General features: G+C 48.9%; 1 protein-coding gene across 3 annotated transcripts in view; it reads left to right on the top strand.

The window, feature by feature from the left end:
- The window catches only part of Pag1 (phosphoprotein membrane anchor with glycosphingolipid microdomains 1), a 142,301-nt gene extending 114,356 nt beyond the window's left edge, over nucleotides 1-27,945 (top strand). For all 3 annotated transcript variants that reach the window (XM_021158325.2, XM_029475223.1, XM_029475222.1), the window contains 6 exons: nucleotides 10,722-10,928; nucleotides 12,257-12,308; nucleotides 15,003-15,099; nucleotides 17,276-17,862; nucleotides 20,893-20,952; nucleotides 22,971-27,945. In XM_021158325.2, the coding sequence (XP_021013984.1) occupies nucleotides 10,798-10,928; nucleotides 12,257-12,308; nucleotides 15,003-15,099; nucleotides 17,276-17,862; nucleotides 20,893-20,952; nucleotides 22,971-23,333 (1,290 nt within the window). In that variant the 5' untranslated portion in view covers nucleotides 10,722-10,797 and the 3' untranslated portion in view covers nucleotides 23,334-27,945. The remainder of the gene's footprint in view (nucleotides 1-10,721; nucleotides 10,929-12,256; nucleotides 12,309-15,002; nucleotides 15,100-17,275; nucleotides 17,863-20,892; nucleotides 20,953-22,970) is intronic.
- The last annotated feature ends 23 nt before the right edge of the window (nucleotides 27,946-27,968 follow it).

The raw sequence follows: 27,968 nt of genomic DNA, 5'->3' as shown, positions 1-27,968 counted from the left end.
ATTGCTGACTTGCATACTCAGTCAGCTTGGACCTCAGCAGAAGACCTGAGGGTTGGGTCTGGGCGTCTAGTTTCACAAATGCCTTGGGTGATCTAAAGCAGGCTTGGAATGGGTAAAGGAATGAGATTCTGGAGGACAGCCTCAGGTGCATTGTGCTTGCTCTGTTCCTGTATCCCACAGCTGGCAAAGGAAGATAGAGAAATCAAGGTACTAAAGTGTGTGGGCACATAGCTATGTGCATATGTGCACTGTTCTTCACTGGCCATGGGCAGCGTGCTAGAGCAGGAGAAACTGCCCTAAAAAGTCCCTAGTTCAGTGAATGTCCAGCACCCACGTAAACAGCCAGGTGTGGCACAGTGTGTCTGCAATTCCAGGGCTCTCCCTAGAGCTCCTAACCAGCCAGCCAGCCAAATCAGTTAGCTCCAGCTTCAGTGAAAGACTGTTTCAAAAGATAAGGCAGAAAACAGATTAAGACATCTGATGTTGAGAGTGGGCCTCCACATGTTTACACATTCGTACACACACGCACGCACGCACACACACACACACACACACACACACACACACACACTCCCCTCAACAAGTCCATTCTTCCATGTCTCACCTTTCCCAATCACAGCATGTTCAGGTGCTGCAGCCTTAGAGACAGCCCTCTACCTGCCCCCCACCCCCCACCCCACCCTGGCCACCATTTTCTTCCCCAGGTGATGTGACTGGCAACCAGTAACACATGCTTCCCTGAGATCTTCCGAACTCCTGCCACCCCCACTTAAAATGTTACATTTTTAATCTCTGGTCTTAAATATAAGACAGAAGCACTTTTTCTTCCCATCTATGCTGACACCTCCTGTCCTTGGAAGCTAGCCCATCCCCAGAGGGCAGCTGACCCTGCTGGGAGGCTGCACACGAGTGGGCGGTGGGCCTTTCCACCCTGTGAACATGCAAAGACTGCCTTTGGAATTCACTCGACACATTGAGGACAGTTCTCAGCTTGAGACCACAGCAGTCCAAGGCAGTGCAGCTGTGTGAATTCTGTGGAGCCTCTGCAGCCATGCTACACAGAGCCAAGCTGCAGGGACTGTGGCAGACTGCGGGCTCAGATGGAACACAGTGAGGGACCTCACAGTCTTTTGCTCTCATCTTGCATGCTTGAAATATAACGCTAAGCTGTTTTCCTACTTGTGGCCAAAAATATATCTCTGGTTGACAAAGTTTCCTCTTACAAAGTTGACCTATTTCTCAGCTCAAGATTGGATGTGTCCAGCTTAGCACACAGTTGGCAGTTAGGGAATGAGAATATGAAAGAATTAGAAGTGTCCAGAGGTATGAGTCAAGAAGCCAGTAGGACCAAGCCAAGAAGCTACTTCTTGACCAATAGGGGCAGGCTCTGGGATGTCATAACTTCAGGACATCCCAGGCTGAGCACACACTGAGATGGCTCCCACTCAAGCCTGCCATCTATAGGGTTTCCAGAGAACAAGCAAAGAGCTTGGAACCCCATCCAGCAGGAGTGTCTGCGTTGGTTGACAGGAGCATTGATTCCCTGGGCTTGCCCTGTTCTGGAATGATTGTTAGAGGCTGTTGGATATCAGGAATATGTGCATAGGCTAAGGATGGGCTTTCTTTTTCTTTGTTTCATGATTTCTGGAGAGACAAGTTTTTCACTACATAGCCCAAGCTGAACCATAATTGCCAATTTTCCTGCTTCAGCCTACTAGACTAGAATTACAAGTATGTGCCTGTAATGAGTCATAAAGTATAATGCTCGTGGAGTAATGAGGACTTAAGTCAACTTCAGCATACACCATAGATTATGGCCTGATGTTCTGGAAGGAGTGTGGGGTCGATTCCTGGTACTACATGCTGGCTACAAAGACTACCTGTGATTTGGTTTTTTCCTTGTGGCATCTGTTTAACTGGTTGGGCTCACTAATACTTCCCATGACGCTTTCTGAGACACTCAGACAGTCCTTAAGAACCGCCAGTGCAGCATTTGTGCCTATATACACAGTTCTGAATTGTTGGCTCTGACTCTGAGAACCACAGCCATACTCATAAAACAGGAGAAGCTAGAAGCTTGGAAGGACTCTAAAATGACAACATTTCTCAAAAGGGGAAACTGAGGAAGGCCTGGGGAGCAGCTCAGTGGAAGGCATAGAGCAGAGGCTGCACACAGCACAGGGTATCTACTCCCTGAACTTCCCTCAGTCACTGGACGGACAGAACAGCCTTGTAGTTAAGTGCTGTGGGAAGAGTGAACTCTTACACTTATGGTCAGTCACATGCTCTTCAAGCAAGGTGATGGCCAGGTTTCAGCACCAGGGAACTGGCCACAAATCCTCCAGCTCTCTATCTTGTGTATTGTATGGATGCATCATCTGTCAATTTAAAGGCCTATGGCCTATAGGAAAGGGTAGACTAGAAGGAGGGACATCTGGGAAGCAGAAAGAATTCTGGGAAAGAACCAGGCATGAGAGATTCACCTGGAAAGCTGTGACAAGATGAATGTGTGGGACCTGAGCACAGGTAAGCAGCCAATTGGCAGAGTGTCGATTAAAATAAATGGGATGTTTTAACTTATATCTAGCCAGAAAAGACTCCAGCTATATGACCAAGGTTTCTATAGATATATTTTGAGTCTGAGTCTTATTTCTGGGAGCATGGGAATGGGTGGGAGAACAGGACCCAACTAACACAGATGACAAAGGTTCTGCTGACAAAACTCAAGTATCTGATGGCATGAGCTGAGGTGAAGGTCATGGGTTACCCTCTAGACAGCACCTAGAAATGCAGCCCCTGCACAATGGCTGAACTAGACCCTTCAAGTCATCAGTGAGTAGCTAAGATTACAGGCCTGTGCAAGCAAGCCAGGCCAGAAGGGTGCGGGCGCGTTTTCAACACACTCCCAGGAGGTGATGTTCAGGACTACTGAGTCAGACACTGTGCTGCACGAGCCATGCTCCATCCTTTGTCTCCTGCACCGTGGGGATGGATTGCTGTGGCACAGAGAGGGTATTACAGACAGTCTGCTGCCATCTCTGTTCTGTTACACGAATCGTTCTCTGTTCTTCAGTTTTGCTTCTCCAGTCCTGAGGGTTGCACATTTTTGGATGTGCAGTGATATCAGTGATGCAACAGAGGGCACTAAGAATTACCCCTGTCCTCATGCATGTGTGGTGCATGTGCCTGTACTGCAGAGGCTCCAGGTCAACAGCAGATGTTATCCTCTTACAGCCCACCTTCCTTCTGAGGCACGCTCTCTCACTGAGGTTAGAGCTTACCATTTGTGCTATACCCACTGGCGGCTGAGCGGACTCTCATGTCAGTTACTCCCAGCACTGATCAAGGCTGGATTTTATATCGATGCTAGGGGTCCAAACCCAGTTCTCCTGCTTTTGCATCAAGCACTTTACTGACTGAGCCATGTCTTAGCCACAGAGCTGAGCTTTGAAAGTACTGGGAGCTCTAAGAGGAGGATTTGGCTGGGAGACATTTATGAGGAAGAGTTCACTTTTCAAATAAAGAAGCAGGAAGTTTGTTTTTGTTGTCTTGTTATTACTATGAAAACAAAGGCTGAGTCAGCGAACCTCAGAAGCCAAATAAAGTGGGTGTGAAGCAATGCTCAGTTGAGTGTGACAGGAGCTAGCATTGGGCTCAGGAAGCGTCTGCATGTGAATACCACATGCATCACAGCCTAGCTGCTGCAAAGTGCCCTGGCTCCCACACATGACAGCCAGGGATCAATTCCCCAGGAGAGTGAGCAGTGGACAAACTAGGCATCATGCCAGGGGATGATGGCTGTAGCCCCCTCACATTCACAGTCTGCCATCCTGCATGGAGGGTATGAGGCCAGCTCTGGATGGCCTCTGAGAGTACTGAGGGCTGGTGGGGTAGAAAGCCCTTTTCTGACAAGGCCATTGACACAAAGGCCCACAGGATTAAATAAAACATAAAATACATGGGCTGGAAAGGTGGCTCTGTGGCTAAGAGTACGCAGTGCCTCAGAGTTCAGCATGCACCCATGCCAGGTGTCCCACAACTTCCTGCAACTCCAGTCTAGGCTGTCTGACACCCCTGGCCTCCGTGACACAAACCCACACATAGACACATTATTAAATATAAATCTGCTATTAATCACAAGGTAAGAGGCTGATGATACAGACTCATCTAGGGTTCTGGTGGATTTCTCTGAAGACTGGGAGTCCCAGCTGGTGTATAGCCCTCTCCTCGGGTTCTGGGAGCCTGGGGAAAGGAAGGTGATTGATGCTGTCTGTGCACAGAGAGACACAGAGGATCAGCTTGCTGTGTCCCAGTGGCCTGGCAAGCAAACCTGTATCACTCCTGCTCCTCATGGAAAGCCAGCCTGAAAGCTGAGAAAAGCAACTTCTTGCTCGAGGCCTCCTCAGAAATCCTGACTCTCCGCCACCTTGGAGCACTTCCTTCTGAAGATGCATTCTGAATGCCCACGGTGGGACACACAGAGAGACCATGGAAGAGACACTGACGTGCTTTCATTTCAATTTTGAGTAATGGTAGACAGAAAAATTCCTTCTAAGATGGGGCCTTAACTGAATTTGGAGGGAGAGAGGACTATAAGAAGAGGGGACCTGTTCCAGAAGACTGGCCTGGAAGCTGAGCACTAAAGGACAGGACAGTGTCAGAAGAGACCGTAGATGAGGCTGTCAATGTGCAGAACCCGCAAGGGAGGGGGACAGGAAGTGGTCATGTGTGAGAGGAGACGGAAGTGTATTAACGGGGAGACTGCTGGCTCTGAGAGTCATGCTCAAGTGGTAGTGATATGGCTGTCCCCAGAACGATCCACTTTGCTGGTTCCAGAGTGAGGGTCTGGCCCCAGGACACCCTGGGCTTCTTAAGCTGAGAGTGTTCAGCCCTCCTTCAGCTTCTCTCCCTTGCTATGTAAGCCACCCCTGCCTCTGAGAGTGCCCCTGCTAGTCTTCCCGGAAACATCCTGACCAGAACCTATTTTTCAGATTATGAAGATGCTGAGGTTTTAAAGGGGAAGGAGGTGAATTCATCCCTGCCCTCAGAGTCCTTTTCCGCTAGGTCAAAGAAGCAAGCATGCAGCAAAAAAGAAAGGATCCCCAAACCCAATTGCATGCTTGCTGAGATGTCCCTCATGGCCAGAGGCAAGCAAAGCCTCTGCCACCCTCTGATCACAGGCTGTGTCACCTTGACCCAGATGCTCAGTGAATCTCAGCTCTGTCTGGAGTATGTGCAGCACAGGCTGCTAGAAATAACAAACCTTCTCTCTCCTCTTGTCCTCCTCTTCTCCTCCCTCCCCCCGCCCCGAAATCCACACTAAATCAAAATGAGGAAAAGCACTTAAAGAAGACACTCCCCTGCCTGCCTAGCACTTCTTATCCGTTGGTGCTGGTGCGGGTGCCGGTGCCGGTGCGGGTGCCTGTGTGGGTGCCGGTGCCGGTGCCGGTGGTCATAGTCATCATCATCGCCATCGTGATATCTTACCATAGTGACAGAAGTGAAGTTAGGACAGAGGGCATGAAAGGGCTGTCCTGGGGTTCACCCCCTGGCCGCACATCCATCATTTTACATAGGGCAGGGATTTACCAGAGACTTTTGCTCCTCCTGACTGTTAACTTGTCTGGTTCATTTGTAACCCATACACAGTTTGCATACCTGGTACTGACAGCAGGAGCCATTCCCATGGGGCTGGCAACTCTGGCCTCCCTGGTCCCTTAGGAGAGGGGTCATAAACCAAGATGGTTTCTGTCATCCTTAATTGCAGGTCCGCAGGACAGCTGTGAAGCTGTAATAACTATTATTACTGACCTGAACCTGCTTCAAGGGCTGCAAGTGTCGGCCTCCCTAGATAATCTAATCAGCGGGCCACCCCGCCTGTGACGTGTTACTATAGGGCAGGCTGGGGTCTGAGCACCTACCTGCTTAGAGCGGCTGCTAGAGAACTGAACCGCTGCCCGCTCTGCTCCTTTCGTTCTTCTTGCTGCTATTTGCTTTCCGTCCTCTTGGAATTGATTTAGGTGGCTGACAGTCCAAGCTAATGAAGAATTAAACACCAAACATGACCAACCACAATTATTCAGGGCCTCTCCAAGCTGCTCAAGCCTGTTCACTGGGGCTGAAACTAGGGTTAGGCTGCCACCTTGTGGCTTAAAACACCTGCTTTAAAGATAAAAGGCCAATAGTTTTACTAACGATTGAAATCGTTTACTGATCAGTGAGATCATCGAATCTGTATATTTGACAGGATGATAATAGATTGTGGAGTTTTTACACAAAATAAGCTATCTTGCTAATCCCAAAACTCTGCAGGCAGGGGTGGTAGAAACAGGAGTTCAAGGCCCTCCTTGGCTATTTAGCCAATTCAAGACCAGCACATGGTACATAAAAAAGTAAGTAGCCCCCTTTAGGAATGAATTTCAGCACAAGTTTATAACCTGAAGTACCCACCTGAGTCAAGGAGTTGTGTGCCCGGGTCATCAGAATTGCCATGCTTGAGAGGGGCGGGGAACTCCACTGCCCCTTTTCAGGACTGCAATGTATTTTTATTCATGACTATCTGCAACTTGATTGGAATCAGCCAGTGTATCCAATAATGAAGCACACTATAAAGCAAAAAGACCTTGTGCACAACTGTTCACTGCTCTCTAGCTGTGTTAACACTACCAACTTCTGTAGCTCAGCTTGGTATGATCCACAGGTGTCACTTGAGGTCAGTAAAGGTCAGCGGGACTCCTTTGCCCTGAGTCAGATCATCTCAGGGGTGAGCTAGAAACCCAGGACAATGGAAGCGCCCAGGAATCCACAAGAACAACCCTAGTAAAGACCCCTAGTAATGGGAGAGGTGGCCTGGAACAACAGTCTCCTAGAACCAGACAAGACGAGTGGAGGGATTGAGACATAACCCAGCCACAAAACCTTGACTTACAATTTGTCCCGCCTACAAGATGCGCTGGAGTGGCACAGAGAAATTGTGGAAGTGTCCAACCAGTGACTGGTCCAGCCTGAGATCCATGCAGTGACAGGAAGCCTATCCCTGGCACTGTCCAGAGGACCAGGAACCAGAAGCTAGATAGCCAGAGACTTAGGATAGAACCAAACATTACAGGTCCCTCACAAAAATCAGGTCGGTGAAATGATTCCTGAATCTCATAGACAGGAGCCAGGCATAATCGTCATCAGAGAGGCTTCGGCAGCAGCTGGTGGAAGCATGCAGAGACCCACAGCCAAACATTAGGTGGGGCTCTAGAAATCCTGTGGAAGGGGGTAAGGAAGGATTGTGGGAGCCAGAGGAGTCGTGGACATCATAAGAAAATCCAAGAATTGATTAACCTGGACTCATCAGGGCTCACAGAGCATGAACTGACAATCAGAAAGCCTGCATGGGTCTGACCTAGGCCCTCTGCATTTATGTTATGGTTGTGTAGCTTGATGTTCTTGTGGGACTCCTCCCAGTGGGGGCGGGGGCTGTCTCTGATCTTCTACCTGCTTGTGGGGCCCTTTCCTCAAACTCACAGAGATCCACTTACCTATGCCTCCCAAGTTCTGAGATTAAAGGCATGTGCCACCATGCCTGACCTACAAAATCAGTTATTCACGATGAGTCTTTTCCAGAAATGTAACGTGCACTTTACGTAAGGACCACACCCCCATCCCCGCCAAGAAGGCAAAGAGCACAAAAGTCACACCATACACATGAATGGGAGTGCGTTCACACAGGGAGGGTACATTACATCACACCATACACATGAATGGGAGTGTGTTCACACAGGAAGGGTACATTGTATCGCCACCTACTGGGCAAGCAGTATATCTACACAAGTGGGCAGGAAGTTGTAAAGAAACTGGGTTGTAAAGGAGCCTGGGAAAATTCAAGGCAGTATCCATGTGAGGTGTTGGTGGCAGAATTATGGAGGCAGATCCAGAAAGAGGTGGAGAAAAAAAAAGAGTGTAAGATCTCTAGAACAGGAATAGTCCACTCTGGAGGTCAGAGGTGTGACTGTACGCATACCCTGATGCCACGCTCCTCTGGGGACCATTTTGTCTCCTGTCTCTCCTAGGCCCCTGCTGTAGCCTCAGTCCTCCAGTCAAGTAGCAGTGGGGCACTGGGGTGGAAGCTGTCTGTGGCTGAGCCTGAGGTTTTACCCTGGCTCCCGAGAAGTGATACCGGACAATACTCTTCTCATTATGAGATTTTTGTACAGGGCAAGAACTGGGGAGGATTTCTTTCAGTGGCTTTTCATGAAGTTCTAATTGAAGGGGGTAAGCTGTAAGTTCCATCTTTTATTCAGTAGCTCTGAGTGTCTGCCTTTCATCCTCCCTCCCTGGACTGTCCTGCTAGGCTGGTACCCCACACACTTCAGCTATTCCATCAGCCTCCTCCTGTTAAGAGAACAAGAAAGAGGAAAGATGAGACGCATTCAGAAGTGGAGGGAGCCCTGGAGAGCCCTGCATGCAGGCTCCTGGTGCACCCGCTGCTCTGCCCCGAGCAATTCCACAGCAGCTATCATCTACAAAGCTTGCTCTTTATAAATCGCATTGATTAATCAGGGTGTGAAGGAAGAAACAAAGCTGTGTGTGTACAAGAGGTGGATCCTTTGTCTGTGTTTCTGAGCGTGTTTCAGGATTTGCAGCTACACAAAATTATGTCAGAGGTCACTGTGACTTAAATGCTGTCCCATGTGTAGTTTAGAGACCTGTCAGTGTGGGCATGTGTAGTTTAGAGACCTGTCAGTGTGGGCATGTATAGTTTAGAGACCTGTCAGTGTGGGCACGGTTTAAAGTGAGTTGTTCTTCGTCTCCTGAGATGTGGTGGTTACTTTATTCATGCAGAAGCTATTTGTCTGTGTGTCACACTGATCCTGCTGCGTTTGCAGACATAATATATAACAAGGGAACAGTCCCATATTACCCAAGAAACCCCAATGCATTATAAAGCGTTAGAGGGGTATCCATGCGCACTGGCAGACAGGGTGGTCGGGTCTCCTCGGCTGTACTCTACCTCAGCTATGGGCTTCCTTGAATTTGCAGATAGATGTATAATAGAGCAATCTGCCTCTGTTGAAGTGGCTTCGACTTACCCTCTTTGGTTACATCTGGTTTGTCACTGAGATACCCTACAGGTGCCAGCACGTGCACACTCTCAGATGGCCACATTACTACTGTAATATCACTGAATCAAGTGAAAATGTAAAAATTAGTGGTCTTTCTGCAAGAAAAATTTAGTTATGATTCATTAGCCTAACACAGAAGTCATGTTTTCTTCCTTTTCTGCTTGCTTGAGCATAAACTTCAGGCTGTTCCTCTTAATTAGAATGTTCTGGAGCTAACCAAATGGGTGTAGTTTAAATAAGGCCTCTCTTACCACAGCTAATGTTAGCCTGGTATGCTCCTCTACTCTCAGTATGTCTCTAATACAGCAATATTTGACAGTGTTTACAAACTACAAAATAACAAATAAGGAGCACTAGCCTGAGCACTGTCAGCAGCATGATGGCGGGAACAGGGGGATGGTCCACGTGGAGGAGAACATGGCTGCGTGGAGACCGGGTCCAAGTGGAGGTGGTCAGTGCTTCCCATGGAGCGGGGAGCAGTAACTGCGAGAGCAGTCAATGGTGGCATCCCTGGGAACTAAGTGCGGGTCTTATGCCTGCCCTGTGGTTCCTTATACATTGGTCTTGCTCTCTGCTAAGATAGTGTCCTCAGCACAAGCCTTTCCTCTGAAGATGAATTTGCTGGGTACCCAATATCACCTCAGTGAAAACTCCTCCTTGAGAGTGAAGCCACACTCTTAAGTGGACAGCAGTCGTGGGTGTGTAGACAGACAGACAGACACTGGTTAATCTCTAGCTCTAAGGAAAATGGGCTTGAGGAGCTAGGGGGATAAACAGAGGCACGGGAAGGAAATAGCTATTTTGCAAAATATGTGTCTAGGAAACCAGTGAGATGGCTGAGATGTAAAGATGCTCACCACCACGCCTGACAGCCTCCACAATTGTCCCATGGGGCACATACATATGCACACACACATACACACACACACACACACGCCTATATAAATAAAACTGAATTGAAAATTGAAAGTTGGGAATTATGTATGCACATACACGTGTGTAGCAAACATTTCACACTGCCCTGGCTAAGGCGTATTAACCTGAACAAGCATATGCTTGCTTGCTTTGCGGTGCTTGAAGTCTTTATGGAAGACTTTAAGAACCTCCTTCCTCATACTAAGATAATAAACTACCCATTGCTGTGGATGCTCTGCTACACACTGGTGCAGCCCCAGTCAAATCCCACGTGAGGAAATCAAACATCCCAGCACAGACTTGAAGAGAGCCAGCCAGTTCCAGGCACGCCTACCTTCTGTGAACATGGCCCTGGCGGCTGGGAGGCCTTGCTCCTGCAGGGAGGCTCTGTGTTTCTTATGTGAAGTGCTGCTAGAGGCCTTTCAGATTCTGAAATAGAAGTAGCTAACCTGGAGAGAAGGCACGGGTGTGAGCATGGCATTCCTGTGGCTGTTGGAGCCTCCTCATACACAACCAAAATCTTACACGGTTTCCGCACACGTGCATTTCAGTGCCAAGTACGGAAGCTTCTGACACCACCACGGCAGCACTCAGCAACCAGATCAGGTTCTTTCTGGTTTGGGATCTTGACACTGGCACACTCAGCCTGTCCCAGGAAGGGATTCTGAATGTGCAGTGTCCTTCTCTCTGCAGGAGGATGAAGCCTTCTAGACCCATGTGATCTCCTGTGAAGAACTGACCCCACCTGCTGCTCACCCCAGCTCCCACCATGGGCCCTGCAGGAAGCATACTGAGCAGTGGGCAGATGCAGATGCAGATGGTCCTGTGGGGAAGTCTGGCTGCTGTGGCCACGTTCTTCCTCATCACCTTCCTCATCCTTCTGTGCTCCAGTTGCGACAGGTTAGAACAAACATGCATGTCCTAGAGCCTAAACCTGTTGTTTTCCCTGTGTCCGATGGAGCCTCTTTATTAAGAGCCTCCCTGGCCCACGTTCATGGGTTGGTTACAAAGGGCATTCTTCATTAGTCAATTGAAAATGCTTATTGATCTTCCTGGAGGGCAAAGCAAAGAGCCCTTCCTATTTAAATGTCTGGAATGAATTCTGCTATTCTTTGAGCACAGTCTTTGTGTGCTGACTTTGGCCATGGGCATACTGAAATCTAAGTGTGAGGTACTATATCCTGTTGCCACAGTGGGAAGTTACTGAGGGTGCTCACTATTGTGTGGCCTGGAGAGCTCACATATTAGTAAAACTGTGTGTGATGAACTGCCCTTTAGGAAGAAATGGCCTTGTATTTCCTACAAAAGAGGCTCACTGACTATGGAAGCCTTTTTTCTCTCTTTTCAGCATTATACTTGTCTCCCTTGGCTCAGGGAGAAGTGAAGTTCTTTGTCACCAAGACTGATGCCCAGAACAGTCAGAGATGATGCAGGGTGTGCAGCCTTCTGGTATAGCTGGGAGCCAGTGGGAACCAGCTTAGCCAGCTCCATACTCAGCTCTCTCGATTTTGATCCCATTCTAAAATCTGTCAAAAAGAGAAACTCATGGCCTCTGGCCTCTGCAGCCTCTCCTAGTCCCTGCCAAGCATGGACCCAGGTCTTTAAGGACAGGACAAGCCTAGAGACACTAGACTTGGGTCCCCAAAACTTCAAGATTCTGCTACTGTAATGACTCACTCTCCCGCTAGGTGTTGCCCTCTCCTCGCCACAGATAGAAATGTGGTCTTTACAGCCAATGGCTTCCTTTAGCCTGTTCTGTGTAAAACACATTCTGTTTTTACTCGGCAGACTTTCCCATAGACTGGAAGTACCTCTGACTCATCCTGAGAGAATGTCACCTCCCTGAGGTGACAAAGTAGTATCTCCCATATTTTCTCTCATTCCTTACAGCACGTGACTTCACAGACCCTTAAGGGAGAAGATGAGGTCATTGTTAGGATTTGCTAAAGAATAAAGGCGGTGTCTGTCATCTGAGCGTTCCAGGCACAGACAGATCCTGCTTGCAGCCCGCTGTCTCCCGTAGTGGACTTGACCCTCTGGGAAGGGGTGTGCCAGAAGGGGGCTCAGCCTTTGCTGTAGGTCAGGACTTTTTCTGATCTAGTTTTGTTAACCTGGTTAATAAAACCAGAGAGGCAGAGCTGATAAATGTTAGACTAGGGAAGTATGGTGTCCACTTCACTTTAAGGGACACATTTGACATCAGAATGGTATTTTCTTCTCCCTTTCAGAGAGAAGAAGCCACGGCAGCATAGTGGGGACCATGAGAACCTGATGAATGTGGTAAGCCTCGGTGTGGCTGTCTGTCTGTCCAAGTACACCTCTCCAGGCATGGCGCTACTGGCTTTCGACACAACTGAAGCTGGCATGGGGACGTAATGGATATTAGCTGTGACTTTCTGTATACTGTATATACGGCTGGGAGCCTGGCTTGACCAGTGTTCAGAGTAGCTTCTGCAGAGATGTCTTCATGTCCCTCCTGGTCTGGGAGGGCTGTCACAAGGAACAACTAGACAATTCATCTAAGATTTCTTGTCTCTCTGCTCTGGAGAGCAGAGTCCAGCATTCAGTGTTGTCACACGAGCCCCTTCCTGAGCTAGATGTGTTCCCAAGCTCAGCTCCTTCATGCACACCCACCCAGTCCTTGCTGTCACCTTCCCTCTCTGAATGTATGTCTTGAAGCCAAGCTTCATAAAGATAGCAACTGTGCCTCTCTGACTTCGGTCCTACCAGTGCCATCTGAAATAGCCCTGCTTTCAGATGAGGTTAGGCTGTGGCACTAGGAACTGAGATTTTGGCATGCATTTGGGTGGCGCTGCAGCCATTCATCAGGGCCTGGAGCCCACAGCATAGCTTGACCTTGGTGCATTAGCGGACCCTCAGCATTTGATGGGATCCTGAGAGACCCAGCAGTCTCAAGGAGAGAGCTGTCCACCTGGGTGGTAGACCTTTTGTTGTGCCCTTTAGTGGCAGCAGCCTCAGCATCTGTGTCTGCAGGGCTGGGTGGAGCTCCCTCTGGGCGCCAGGGCAGGTCTAGGAGAGAAGGCGCCTCCTGCTCCAAGCCAGGAGCACATATGCATTTCAACTCTGAGGGGCCTGGGCTGTTTGCACCCAGCAAGCATGTTCAGAGCACATGCATGAGGCACCAGGCTGCCTGAAGCCCCACTTCCCAGTGTGCCTATAGCCCAAGCAGACAGGAAGCTCCTCCTGGACCCCAGCCAGGGCTCTCTTCCTTTGTCTGAGACCACCATCCCACCCATCACAGCCACCCTGGACCTCAGCATTTCTCCTGCCCTGACTGATGTTCTCCCGATATTTTCACCTCTTCTCTTGTCTCCACTCCTTGTTCCCAGTGTCTCTATTCTCCCCAGTGCTTGCTTGTGTGACAGGGTAGGGGAGGAATGGGGAGTGGACAGATAGGCCCTGTCTTTCTTCAGATCCCACCTTCCTCAGTCAGGTGGACAGGAGGTTGTGGCTGAACTCAACTCGGGCCTCACTTGCTCCTAGTGCTCTCAGGCATGGCGAGACCTGGCAGCTCTACCTGAGTACTGTATGAAGCCAGTGTTCAGGGGTGGGAACAGGCTTTGCCGGTCACTCTGATATGGGCATCCACGTGAACGCCGGTCATTCTCCATCTTTCATCCCTGTTATTCTGCCTGAGGACAGCAGCCTTTGCGGGCAGGGAGAGTGCAACAGGAAAGCAGAGGAGAGTGCCGCTTCTTCATTCTCTTCCCCACATAGGATCTCCTCCACACACCTCCAGGATAGACTGTATCCACAGGATGCCTGCAGACAGTGCCAGTGAGGCCTGCACACAGCTGCCCACTGAGCTCCTGACTTCCCTAGACCACTCCCAGTTTGCTGACTTGTTTCTCATGGGAGCTAAGGTGGGAAAGAGCAGTTCAGACAGAGATTATAGAAGTTCGGCAGTGGCGTGCTATGCAGGAAGCCTTCCCTTGGTCCCCCTCTCTGTCCCCTAAAGACACTGTTTCTCCAATATGAGCATCTCAGGGTCCTGGCAAACCACAGTCACTTCATAGCAGCAGATACGAGCAGTATTGGCCAAAAGAGCAGACTTCCCGGACACTTGAGCACCGCTGCACTTCAAGGGCTATTTATTATCTGTTATTATTTGATTTCCCATCAGAGTCAGTAAGTTTGTGAAGCCAACAATCCAAGACTCCTGTACAGGTTGCATCAGAATGTCCCTGTGATATCCTGAGACCTGGGCTGTGTCTTGGGCAGCAGAAGCCATTAACATGAAGAGGGTAGGGTCCGACATGTTACACAGAACACATCCAGAAGCAGCTGCTGTCTTCTGCCCTGTGAGGACTCTGCCTGCCATGTTGTTCCCCTAAGGACACTGTTTCTTAGGGCAGTCCACACAGCACCATCACCCCAGAGGGACAAAATCAGTTCTCCCAAGTGTCTGTGCATCTCTGAAAGTAGGAAAGGTTTGCAAAGCAATTATTCAGTAGATGATCGTTTCAATAAAGCTCTGAAATAGGCTCGGGAATGTATAACATCAAATGCTGTGTTGACCAAACAGCGACACTTTGCTGTTTGTTTGTTTGTCACCACCTGTGTTTTAGGGATGGCATTGATCCCTGCTGGGCTCTGTTCTGACCCACACAATAATCTGTGGTCTCCATGCCCCTTGAGCTAGGAAAACACAGTGTGCCCGTAGCCCATCTGTAACCACCGGGTGAGATGCACTCCCTGCAGTCCTGGGAGACTCCCAGTGCCTGAGAGACCAGAACCACACTTAGGAAATAAGTTCAGCCATTCTCCATTGGTGAAAATGGTCCCCACTCTCAACACTTGAGTTTATCTAGTTATCCATGGCATTCAGTTTAACCGTTCTTGTTTTACCTGATTTAGTCAATGGACTCTGGCCTTTCTTTGGCTGCTTTGATTTTCGGAGTATCCTCTGGTGCCCAGCAGATTCTTAATAGAAGATGTGTTTGGATTTTTCAGCCTTCCGACAAGGACATGTTCAGCCATTCGGCAACCAGCCTGACGACAGATGCACTGGCTAGCAGCGAACAGAACGGGGTGCTCACTAATGGCGACAGTAAGTTCTGCAGAGGAAGCACCCGGGAGGCCTAGGCTTTGAGCAAGGTGCTCAGGGCGGTGGTGATGACTCTGCCCCAGGGTTCCCAGCACCCACGTGGCAGCTCACAACTCTCCCTGACTGTAGTTGTAGGGGAGCCTCCACACGCACCAGGCATGTAAGCTATGCACAGACACACACGCAGATGACCAGTAGGGAATGTACTCTATCCCAGTCATTGTTACTACCAGCTAGAGGCCTCATTTGCATAATGGCTGCTGGTGCCGGGTACCCTCTTGGAATGCGCGCTGTCATTCCCTTCACTGTGCCCACACACAGGTGGCACTATGCCCAGTTTAAGTGAGAGCTAGCACAGGGCTACTGGATTAAATTACCAGTCTAATGGTGCAGTGGCTGGAGTGACTGGCAGCTGTCCAGATCTTGAGTATGAGGTGTTTGCCTGCACCCTGCTGGGGGCTGACGGAGAGCCACCCGCCTGCATCCCTTCCTATCATCAGGTCTTTTGCTAGCCTTACTCTTTCTCTATTTAGGACTATGCAGTCTCTTGTCTAGGTAAGCAAGGTTTCTCTACCCATCCCAATGTTGGCTGACTACACATGGGGGGCGGGGGGGGGGGGGGGGGGGAACAGCACACACGGAGTTGCTTGTCATTCAGCATGTGGTTGCCAGAGACCAGGACATGGACATCTGTGAGAAACCAAATCCTTGTCACAGAGTCATTAATAATCTGGCTGATGTTTGTTATCACAGATTTTGAGAATCTGTAACTTGAAGCAGGGAGCCCTCTAAGGCAGACACTTAGTCTAGGGCAGGCATGTTGTTCCACACAGTGGAGTTGCAATGATTTCTTCCTGCTTTGCTGTCACCCAAGGCAAGGAAGGGACCTTGAGGGTCATCAGCAATGGCACCCAAGGCTGCAGGTGCCAGTGCCCCTGTGTTCTGAGACCAGATAGCTAGAGCCTCAGCAGGAGCCACTCCTGCAGGAGAAGCTAGAACTCTAAGACTGGCTGCTAAACCCTGAGGCTAAGGGTTTCTTTTCCTCTCCCTAACAGATGACTGGTCTACTCTTCATACAAGTATACAGTGTGTTTTGCTCCCGCTCACCCTCACTCCCCTCTCACCTCCACACATCCTGCTAACCCCTTCCTCTTCCCAGATGCCCCCTCCTCCGGTTTTGGCTCGCTTGGGTTGTTGTTGTTGTTGTTGGGGGGGAGGGGGCGGCTGGGCACCATGAGCAGCTCCCAGCTGACTCGATGCCGCTAATTTCTCTCTGCTGTACAGTGAGATCCAGTTCCTAGTGAACTTGGGTTGATATAAGCACCCTAAGAGCAAATTCCATTCCACTCACGTATGGTCGAACAGTCTCTGGCACCTAGCCAACACTCAAAAGCCAGGTACGACTGACCGACAGGTGTCATGGTCACCACTTTAGAGGCAATCCGAGGATGTCCTGGCTGGACTCCTTCTAAGAGGAGGCAAGGATGTGAGGCTGAGGTGATGTGGAAAGAGGGCACAGAGTTTCCAGGCTCTTTTAATGATGGCCTAAGGGCCCATCATGGTGTCTCAGCTTCTGTTATGTCTGCCAGATGAAAGAGACTGGTGAACTGGGGTGGCAGTGGGAAAAGGCTGCTCCCCTCATCTAGGCAGAGACCAACTCCCGTCAGGGGAAGAGAGGACACTCATGCCCCATGTTTTTAGAGTCTTGTAGTCTGGTCCCAGGGGTTGTCAATTTTGTATGCTACACTAGGGGTAAAACCCAGGGCCCGTGTGTGAGGCAAGCCCTCTGCCGCTGAGTTACTGCCACAGCCTGCCCTTTACCCAGCCTGGTCTTGAATTCAGCCTTCCTGCCTCAGCCTCTGTAAGAAGCCCTGCCCCAAGCCCCACCTGTTGTTACTCTCACCTGGTGCCTGGCAAGCCTACTGCCTCCGTGGGTTTCAGCAGGAGTGATACGTAATGAAGTCAAAAGCATAGCCCACATCATTTATTCAATTTTGTACTGGGAATGCTACCGTGAATCGGTTCCCTTTCAATGTAATGGAAATAAGATGGTGCATTGGCACTGAAGTCTGCAGCTGAGCATCAGGTAAAACCAGGTTTGTAGTGGCGACATCGTGGTCCATGCACTGGTTATTAGGGCCGCTTCCTCCGCCCACTGTTCACACCTTTTCCCCTTCAGTTCTTTCAGAAGACAGCACGATGACCTGCATGCAGCATTATGAGGAAGTCCAGACCTCGGCTTCAGATCTACTGGACTCCCAGGACAGCACAGGAAAGGCCAAGTGCCACCAGAGCCGGGAGCTGCCCAGGATCCCGCCTGAGAACGCCGTGGATGAGATTCTCACAGCCAGGGCTGCAGACACGGAACTGGGGCCCGGAGTGGAGGGGCCCTACGAGGTGCTCAAGGATAGCTCCTCCCAGGAGAACATGGTGGAGGACTGCCTGTATGAAACAGTGAAGGAGATCAAGGAAGTGGCAGACAAAGGCCAGGGTGGCAAGTCTAAGTCTACTTCTGCCTTGAAGGAGCTTCAGGGGGCTCCCATGGAGGGCAAGGCCGACTTGGCTGAATATGCCTCTGTGGACAGAAACAAAAAGTGCCGCCACAGCACGAACGCAGAGAGCATTCTGGGAACTTGCAGTGACCTGGACGAGGAAAGCCCACCTCCTGTCCCGGTTAAGCTTCTGGATGAGAATGCCAACCTTCCCCAGGAGGGAGAAGGACAGGCAGAGGAGCAAGCTGCAGAAGGGACCGGTGGACACAGCAAGGTGGGCTTGGGTCATGCCGAGGCTACCGCTCTGAGAAATATATATATAAATACTAGCGTCAGCTGTGCCTGGATTTTCACCCTCTGAGCCTTACTGAAAGATTGATGTATATAAAACCTTTCTCAGCATCTCATTTAGGTAGTTTCAAGATTTTATATTATATAGCTAATTAGACTGCGATTGCTGCCTTCATTTTGAAGACTAGGAACCAGATAGGCAAGGCTCTTTACCAGACATCTTCCCTCATCTCAGCCTCAGGCAGCCTGGTAACCTTGAGTCTTTGAGGAGAGTCCCACAACTCAGCGCAGAGCGGCCTTTACAGAGTCCGGATGTGTAGCGCCCCTGCTTGCAACTTACTGTGTATATTTTCCTGGACACAAGCTAACAGCTCTTATTTTTCACAAGTTCCTAAACAATATTTTTAAGTAATTCCTAAGCTGTTAGCAGAGATCTAAACTGCATCAATAGTCCACCATAGTCTTCAGTGCATGTGTCTTTCAGAGTCTGCGCCACAGTGGGCCTCTCACCTGAGTACCGGCTAGATTGTCCTCACAGATTCACTAAGCCGCACTGCCTCAGTCTGCTAATACCAGACTTCTAGTAGCCTCCAGCCGTAGCTTCCTCTCGGGCCTTTGCAGGGAGGCCCAGCGGAGGCAGCGGTAGCACTGCTAACGGGCAGCCCTCCTGTGGCTGCACCGGTTGTGCTCTGATGCCGTTCTTGGCACTATTCTCTATGAAATCAGCTGTTGCAAATGCCATAAAGTATCTGGAAGCATCCCCGGGAAGTGCAGTGGTTTCTACCCTTCAGATAACCAAAGACAGATGAAGCCAATGTAAGTCTGCAGTGCCTAAAGCTTTTTATTGGCAAGCATTTGGAAGATAAAAAGGTTAGCTGTTAGTAAGCAGTTCTCCGAGTTTCACATTAAAAACTGGAAATACACATCTAAATTATCTCTGCACATTGTACACGCAAGTAATCCTCCATGGAAACAATCCCAATTTTATGTGAGTTAAGAATCTCAAAGGTTTAAATGTTTATCAAAACAAAGATTTTATTGAGCATCTACTGCATGCCATATGGCCTTCTAGGTGTTAATGAATACACCAGTGAACAAACATAAATTAATGAAAACCCCAGGTCGTGTGGAACTTCAACTTTAAGCTATCATACAGTTTAAAGGGAAAAATAAGCTAAAGCAGATTAGGAGTAAGCAGGGGTGGGGTACACCTTGGACAGAGTTGTTGTGTGTGACGGTAATCCTAAGCAGAGTTACCGTGCGACTAAGAAAGCTGTACGTGTACTCTTTGGGACGTTGTACAGCTTGACCACTTGGAAACCCCTAAGTTATAGCAGTGGCTGCTATACAGAGGGAGCACTGAGGTAGGGAATAGCAATGGGCAAAGATAAGAGCAGTTTGCAGACAGGTGCCTGGATATGAACTTAGAGAGCCTAGGCTCCTAGTCAGGACAGAGGCAGAAGAAGTGATGAGAAGAGCTAGCTATAGCCAAGAGCTCAGCTGGGGGCGGGGGGGGGGATGTACCAAGGGCTGGCACAGCTGGTGGGCACAGGAAACCAGCAGGAACCCAGCTGGAGTATCACAGGCAAGCAGGAGCTAGGGCAGAGCTGAGAGCTGAGGCTCTGTGTGTGTAGCATGCCGTACCTTTAGAGAGCAGGACTGATCCCAATGTTGACATAGCTCAGGGCAGCTGCAGAATGACTGGTCTAAAAGGGAAGGCTGGGACTAGATTCATATGGTTTAGGACCAGTAGCAGAAATGTGGTATTTAAACAATATAGGGTTAGATGAGTGTCTATTAGGGCCAGAAGAGCCCCAGGAACAGGGCTCTGGGGTCGGGGGAATAGCAGGAAAGACCAAAATAGGGACAAAAACCAGGAAAGGGAGCAGGGTTGCTGAAGACCAGGTAAAGGAAGTGTAGGGAGGAAGGGCTGACCTCAGGTCACACAGGACAAGCCATCATATTGATGTGGCCATCTTGAGGGACCAGGATGAAGAATTCCTCAGACTTGTGAAGGTGGAAACCCAGCTGGAATGGCTGCAAAGACCATGTGGAGAGGACAGTTATCTGAGGTTTTATTGTACCACAGTGAGAAGAGGACAGAGCTAAAAGTCCAGCTGAACTTGTTTGAGCGCAGTGTATGGCAAGAAGTTCGTTTGTGGTAACCAAGAAGGGACTGAGGGACAGTGGGGACAGGGTAGAGTCCATAGAAATGCATTTGCCTCTTCAAGTTTTCTCAGAGAATCCAGAAACAAGGCTATGAGCTGTGTGTACCAAGTAGATGGGCTGGGGAGGAAACACAGGTAGAATATGCCTCAGAGAAGTGGCCTGAGACAGGGAGCCTCTCTCAGGGCCCAGCCACTGGGAAGGCAGCAAGGACAGACAGCAGAAGAGGAAATGAAGGAGAAAGGAAGAAGTAGCTACATCACGATTAAGTGTTGGAATTACAGAGAGGAGCTGAATAAGGAAAGCTGGCATGGTGAGGACAGAGAGGGACGAAGAGGAAGCTAAGGCCTGGGCCAGTGAAGGACTCTGGGAGACAGAGAAGCATCTGCCAGTGTGGGAGAGACATGGTTTGCATAGATATGGCTTGGTTGGAATCAAGAATTAAAGGTCATAAATATGTTAGAGATAGTTAATAAACCAGGGTCCAAATCACAAAAGAACCAGGAACCAAACTCAAGGAGAAACAGATCAAGGGGAGACTGTGAGCTGTGGGGTTCTTCCTGGTGATACCGCAGGCTGTCGGATATAACTGCTGGCGTGCCGTGCAGAACTGCAGGTCAGCCCTTCCTCGGCGACTAACACATCAGAAGGCCTCTGTACACCGTGAAGCCGCCGGGCAGCCGCGGGCAGCCACGGGCATGGGATGCTGATGCAGGAGACGCAGAGCTGCCTGTATCCTGTAGAAATAATGTGAAAGCATTTGCATAGACATGGACATAAGTGCTGGGCTAAACTATTGGCTTCAGACTGTTTTACTTTGTTGTGTTTTATTTTATTTTTTTGACAGAGATTTAGTTCCTTGTCATACAAGTCTCGGGAAGAAGACCCGACTCTTACAGAAGAGGAGGTAAATTTCAATTCTTTTCAAATAAGCAAAAAAGTCTGAAATGTAGATCTTGTGGGCTGGAGAGGTGGTTTGGCAGTTAAGGGTTTGCGCTGCGCCTACACAGGGGTTGAGTGGCTAGAACCTAGCTGGGCTGGGCAGCCTACAACCAGCTGTCTGACCGACTCCAGAGGATTCCATGCAGTGCTTCTGCAGTCCACAGGCATCTGCGCTCTCGTGCACATGCAACTTTAAAAATAAAAGTTAAAAAATGGAAGCTAAGTCTGTAATCCCAGTTGCCATAAATCCAATCTAGTGGCAAACAACGACCCCTGTCACATGGGAAGTAGAGGCAGGAGGATCAAGAGTCTAAGGCTAGCCCTGGCTATATTAGGCTAGCCCAATTATCTACATAAGACTTAAAACTTAAAACTCCATTACTGAGGTATGTCAGGGCAGGAGCTTAAAGGCAAGAACTGAAGCAGAGGCCATGAAGTCCTGCTATAAGGAAGCCTGTTTTCTTATATAAGCCACTGTGGCCTGCCTAAGGGTGGCACCATCCACAGTGGGCTAGGCTCTCACACACCAATCACTTGGTTTAGAAATGGCCTCTAGGCTTGTCTACAGGCCAGTCGTACAGAGGTCCTTTTCAATTGAGGCTCTTTCTCCCAGATGATTCTACTTACACCAAGTTGAAACAAAACACAACAACCCAGCCTACAGTCATGGTTTCTCTCAAATGTAATCCCAGGGCCCACTTGCGGGGCTGGAGGATGTTTATTTCATTCAGTGAAGCCTACACTGCTTGGCAAGACCCTGCCCCCACCCCTCCTCCCACAAAACTTAGTGCTTCTTCCCAAGAATAAATGTTCTGTGATTGTTGCCTGGGCTTGAAAGGCATGACAAGCCCTCAGGCCTGTGCTTGGATGTCAAGGCTAAGATGGTTGCCCATGCTGGGAAGGTATGTGATAGACTGTGAACCACAAGAATGGCAGGGTGTGTAAGGAACCAAGTGAAGGGCACTAGGCTGCAGGAAGGGCCGGCCCACATGAACAGGAGGAAGAACTAGGGTAAGAAAAGAAGGAGAAGGAGTTCTAGGCAGCAGCTGGGCGGCCACCATAGAAGAAAATCAGCAGTGAGCTGAAAAATTCCAAAAGTCAGGGTGGTTGGGAGGCGGGAAATGTCTCCCTGAGGAATGCTGGATACTGCTCACCTCAGAAAAGATGAACCCAGATAAGGCTAACATCACTTGAGGAAACCAGTGAGAACAGATGAGGAGTATCCAAGAGCCAGAGTTAAAACTTAGGAGACTTAGTGATGCCTTCTAAATGTTGAAGCCGTGATTATGGCATGCAGCGTGCTAGGTTCGGACACAGTACCAGACACCTTCCCTGCTCTTGCTGCACATGGCTGGAGTGGAAGGCCCCGTGTGGGCCCTGTGTGCCTGTGGAGCCACACACACATAGCAGGAGCCTTGCCTTGTACAGAGAACTCTTGAGTGCAGTGCAGGAAGATGAAGCATCTCGGAGCTCAAGACATAATTCCCACAGAGGATACTTCCTAATCCCCACATGCACCTGTTCTCACGGATAGGAACTTTCACCTACCTATTTCCCTGACTACGTAGGGCAAACCCTGGGAGTCATGGGTGAGGCCTCTGTTACTTCACTATGCCAGGGACAGCCAATTGCAGAGGCCATTCAGAAGCCTTCCAACCTCTACTCTCTTGCTTGCATGTCTGGAGCGCCTTCACTGGCTCAGGCACTGCTTTCTACTGAGTCCTCTGTGATTCCTTGACCTCCCACTAGTCAGTGTCCTCCAGCCACAAGAGCTACATCTGGTCCCATGAGATCTCCACGAAACTGGGTTTATAGAGAGTTAATCAAATAAGTTTCATCTACAGAAAGGAAGATATTGTTTAATTATTCTCTAGTAACATACAGCTCTTACAGGCAGTAGGCCAAGTGTATAGCTTGTCACCAAGAAGTGGAGGAGGGAGTCACATCTTGCAGGTGGCTTGTTCATGTCTCTCTGTTCCCTAGATCTCAGCAATGTATTCGTCGGTGAATAAGCCTGGCCAGTCGGCACACAAACCTGGACCATGTATGAAAGGGCCAGAATCTGCCTGCCACTCCATGAAGGGCCTCCCTCAGAGGTCGTCATCTTCCTGTAATGACCTCTATGCCACTGTGAAAGACTTTGAGAAAACTCCCAACAGCATCAGCACACTGCCCCCAGCAAGGAGGCCCAGTGAGGAGCCAGAGCCTGACTATGAAGCCATACAGACTCTAAACAGAGAGGATGAGAAGGTCCCTCTGGAGACCAATGGCCACCATGTCCCCAAGGAGAATGACTACGAGAGCATTGGGGACTTGCAGCAATGTAGAGATGTCACCAGGCTCTAGCAACTCAAAGAGGCTGTGATCAACAGCTCTGCTGTGGAGAGGAGGTGACTGCAGTTTCTCGCTGCTTTGGTTACTGAAATCTTCAAGTGCAGGCTCACAGCTGTCACCCAGTTTCCAAAACAGTAAGGTACGGACCTGCCTGCCAGGGCAGCCACCCTCCAGTGCTCCCAAGAACCCCCTGGTACCCCTTACCTCCACATTCCACAGAGGAAGGCCAGCTGTGGGTGCTGGAGGGGAAGCCCCACCCACCAATGCCAAAATCCCATCTGCCTGCTGAAGAAGAGCCAGGTTTCCGTCCTCGTTCTCTTTTCTTCTGCTCCTCATGCTAAAACACTGGCACTTCACCCCTGGAGACCTCCCATGTGTGTTTCATCCCACGGACGGTCTCCCACTGGCTTGCACTGGCCTTCAGCTAAATGTTAGCATGGAAAGAAACTGGTTGCTGTTAACCCACCCTCTTCCCAAACCTGCCTCTTAGTCCCTGGGAAGGAACCTGGATGTGCAGGCTGGGAGGTATGGGGTGGGCTGTCCCTGGAGTCTCTGGGGTTCTTGCTCCTCGTTGGACACTGCATCTGCAGGCTTCAGAGGTACATGAGGTCAGTTGAGATATGTTTTAATGTTCTATGTTGAAAACCTTCCCGACAGTGTTTGCATTTTCATAATTACTGTGGTACTTCTGTAGCTCTTCACACCCAGTGCTCTTCCTTCCAAACAGAGCCTTAATGTTTCTGTGAGGATGGCAGCCATGGTGTCTATCCCCAAAGGGCTGCGGACATAAATGTGTTTCCAGTGGTCTTTGCTGCCCACATGTGACTTTCCTATAATCTGACGGTAATCTGAGTAAAATGTAAACATTTATTTTATTATATAAATTTATAAGATGTTTTATGTTTAATGCCTAATTTCTAGAAAGTGCCAGAAAATATATATTAACTATTTGGATTTTATGTACAGTGATTTGTACTCTCATTTTACAAACGATACCATAAAGCACATAAGCTAGATAATTATAAGCAGTTTTTATTCTTTTCTCTAATCAGTAATATAACATTGAAGATTTGTTAAGGCTCAACTCCTCAGACAGTACTGGGAGTTCTAGATCCAAAACACTGAGGCATTGGTGGCAAAATGCAATGGACATAAATGTGTCACTGCTGAGACACTCGGTGTTATAAATAGAACAAAATCTGACTTGGGAATCCTGAAAGTACCAGACTTTCACTGATGTCTAGTGAACCCTCTAAGGACACCAGTGGCGGTGCCTGCCCCCGCTCAGTCTCTGCTGATGCAAATCGCCCGGTTGTTCATCGATTCACAAGAGTCAGTGGCTGCAGCAGCTCACATTGAAAGTTCAATCACCTCTCTAGATCTTCCCAGGCCAGCATTGGAAACTGTGTTCACTTTTCATTTTAAAAGGAGCCTAGCTGAAGTGCAGGACACAGATAAAGAGACAGCCTTTTCTTTCCTACTGCCGTGTGGCATCTTATTCTAATGACTTAAGAATCGTGCTATTTTCCTTCCCTGTGACAAAGAGTGTGCGTGGGAAGGTGACGTGACCAGCTCTGTGGCCTGTCTTTCCATCCTTGTACTCACTGACTGGCTGTGGATCGTGCCTGTGGAGCTGCAAACTCTCTTGGATGTTGTTGGCATTAGCCTAATCCTCCATGAAGATGGTGGGTGCATGGATAAGCATAGCCTCTGCAGGCCTCGCCGCAGCGGTGGGATACCCCAGGGACCTGGGAGCAGTAATGGGCAAGGCTGTTTGCAACCACTGATTTTCACTGCTGTGTATTAATGAGTTTGGCCCAACCATCTCTCAGGCCACAAGGGTCCCCTCATCACCTGCCACTCCCCATGCCACAGGGTGCTCCTGGACATGTGCTTGCCACCATGCAATTCCTTATAGGCATCGTATAGCTCAGGAGTTTGATTATGTCTTATAAAAAGTCTTAGCGGGAAAGCTGGTATGATCTCTAAAGTATAAAACTCTTTTTTTCTATGAATGCATGCTTTATTATTCACGTACCATCCAGAGACATCAAACCCATCAGCCCCCTGCTCCAAGAAGAAAGTTGAAAAACATTAACAGTAAAGAGCCTTTGCCAGAGAGTCAGAGATCCTATGACCCGTCACCTCTGCTTTGGTGCCCAGAAGAGAGCATGAGACTCTTCAAGGCTCCCAGAGCTTCGGGGAGTCCAGGGTCGTCTTGAGAGGACCCCTTGGGGTTCTGCCCAGTAGTCCCTCTTGATGCACAGTGGCAGCAGCACAGTTTCCAATTCTTGTGGGCCTTAGACAACCGCTTGAGCTTCATCTCACGCCTCTTCTTGAAGAAACAGTACCTGATGTCTCCTTTGGTCAGTTTGAGTTTGTCAGCCATGAGTCCCCTCCTTAGTCTTTCTCAAAGTGCTTTTTCACTTCCTGGAACTGCTCATAGGTGAGCCCAGAGTATCCATCGCAGTAGGACCGACCCCAAGTTGTCTCCATCTCAGCTACTTCTATCTCCTGTGCAGCTCACTTGAGTTCTGTTCTTCAAGACTCTTTCATCAGAGATAAGTTCATTATAAATAATCATGGCATCTTGAATTCCTGTTGTCCAAATGTCCCAGAGTTTCCAAACGTGGTGTGTAACACGGTCATGAAATGTGCACTGACATTCCTCTCCTGGTCCGAGAAGCTCGCAGTGGTAAGAGTGAGTGTGACAGGCGATCTCGCAGGTTCTGTACAAGGAACCTGGAGGCCCTCTCCCTAGCATAAATTCCAAAGGAAGAAGCACTAGCTTGTGAGGATACAGATTTTAGCCAAGTGAAAGAGCAAAAGCTCACAGCAAAACAAAAGCCTGGACAATCAAGCCAAAGATGCCAGCACAGCAGGAAATGCGTGGTAACCATGTAACTGCCGCTCGCTCGGCTGAGCAAAGCGAGCCCCTCACCGAGCAAAGCGAGCCCCTCACCGGTTACTCTCTTACTTGGCTAAAATCCATGTTCCTGTCTTTGAGCTGGGCGGAGCCTGTAGTTTGGTTTAAAGTCTAAATGTTACAGAGTTTAAATGTGTGGGAAACCATCATCAAAAGGAGGCTGGACTGTGCACATAAACACCTGAGTCTACAGCAGGCTGGACTGTACACTTAAACACCACCACAGAGTATATAGCGCTGACTATAGACTCACCATAGACTATCTTATGTGAAATTTCCAATATTCTAAAAGAAAGTCATTTTTATAAATGTGTTGGCTGCATATTTTTGACTTGTCCTTATCTAAATCACATCACTAAGTCTGCAAAACTTCTAAATAATACCAATATTCTTTGTGGGAAAAGGGTTGTTTGGGCCTTTTATTATTTTTACATTGTACCTCTAAATATTTATGTTTTATTGTTCTTCAGCTTCTTTTATTTAACTAAAAGATGTTTGTTTGGATTTTTACTCTCAGATGAAAATTGGAAGCATAATTTTGCTTAAAAGGCAGTACTAAAGATCATTCCACTTACTATTCAGATTTCCCAGTGCAGGCTCCCCCTTGGACTGGCACTGCCATTCTGTAGGACTGGTTTGGTTTGGTTTGGTTTGGTTTGGTTTGGTTTGGTTTGATCTAGGACCTGGGCACTGCAGCCCATGCCTGTCACCCTATAATGAGGGAGAGTGAGTGGGAGAGAAGGAAGGTCTTGCGTTCAAGGCTAACCTGGGCTACAAGGCCAGAGCCTATTCTAAACAAAGTGTTCTGGTTATCTCAAATCCCCTTATATGTGTTATAAAGGTTGGTGACTCCCTCCTCAGACTTGTATAGTAAACTGGCACCTGTCCAATATTGCTGTTGTATTTACATGCTTTGTGATTTGTGGGGGAGTTTGAAATATAAGCAGATAAATCCACTGTTACAAGTAGAGGCTGTAGTTCTCATTCCAACAAGTTCCCTCATAAGGATGGTTGGTTGTAACATGTCCCTGAGGTTCCCAGCCAGTTTGAAGGTACTCCTCTTATTCAAGTAGGGTACAAAGTAGTCCAAGACACAAAGCAGTTACTAATTATCTCTGCTGATATTTGTAACTATCTGATCATCTAGTTCATGAAAGAGTAAAGAGGTTTTGTTCGATGTGAAAATGCTTAAACCTTGGCTTTCTATGTTCAAAAATATTCACATTAGCCTCGGAATCTTATGGTTCTTCCCTGACTCTGATGCCCTTCAAGAGGCAGAAGGACTAGGGTGTGAAGTCAGTGTTTCCTTCCCCTCCCTTTGCCTGCTCCTGCACAGATGGCCTGCCCCTTCATCCATTTGCCATGGACCTCATCCCCATCATGAGTGTCTACACAACTGTCACCTCTGTGCCATATCTACAGCATGTCCAGCTACTCTTCAGTACCACTCACCAGCCTAGGTGGGACCACTGACTGCGAGTCTGCAGTGGCCACCGCAGAGTCTCTTGTCTCAAGCTCCAAGAGAAGTCACACACTAACCTGCAAGCCAAGGCTGGTGACTTTGACCATTCCTAACGCATGAGTTTTCCATGTAAACCTGGTCAGTGAACCTGACACGAAGTTCCCCTTTACTCTGTACTGTGTGGCTGGTGCTCTTGTGTTCTCTCTCTCTCTCTCTCTCTCTCTCTCTCTCTCTCTCTCTCTCTCTCTCTCTCTCTCTC

This window comes from Mus caroli, chromosome 3, assembly GCF_900094665.2.
Source record: "Mus caroli chromosome 3, CAROLI_EIJ_v1.1, whole genome shotgun sequence".
Lineage (NCBI taxonomy): Eukaryota > Metazoa > Chordata > Mammalia > Rodentia > Muridae > Mus > Mus caroli.
Note: the sequence above shows the minus strand (reverse complement) of the source record. Positions and strands in the feature narration are given on the sequence as shown.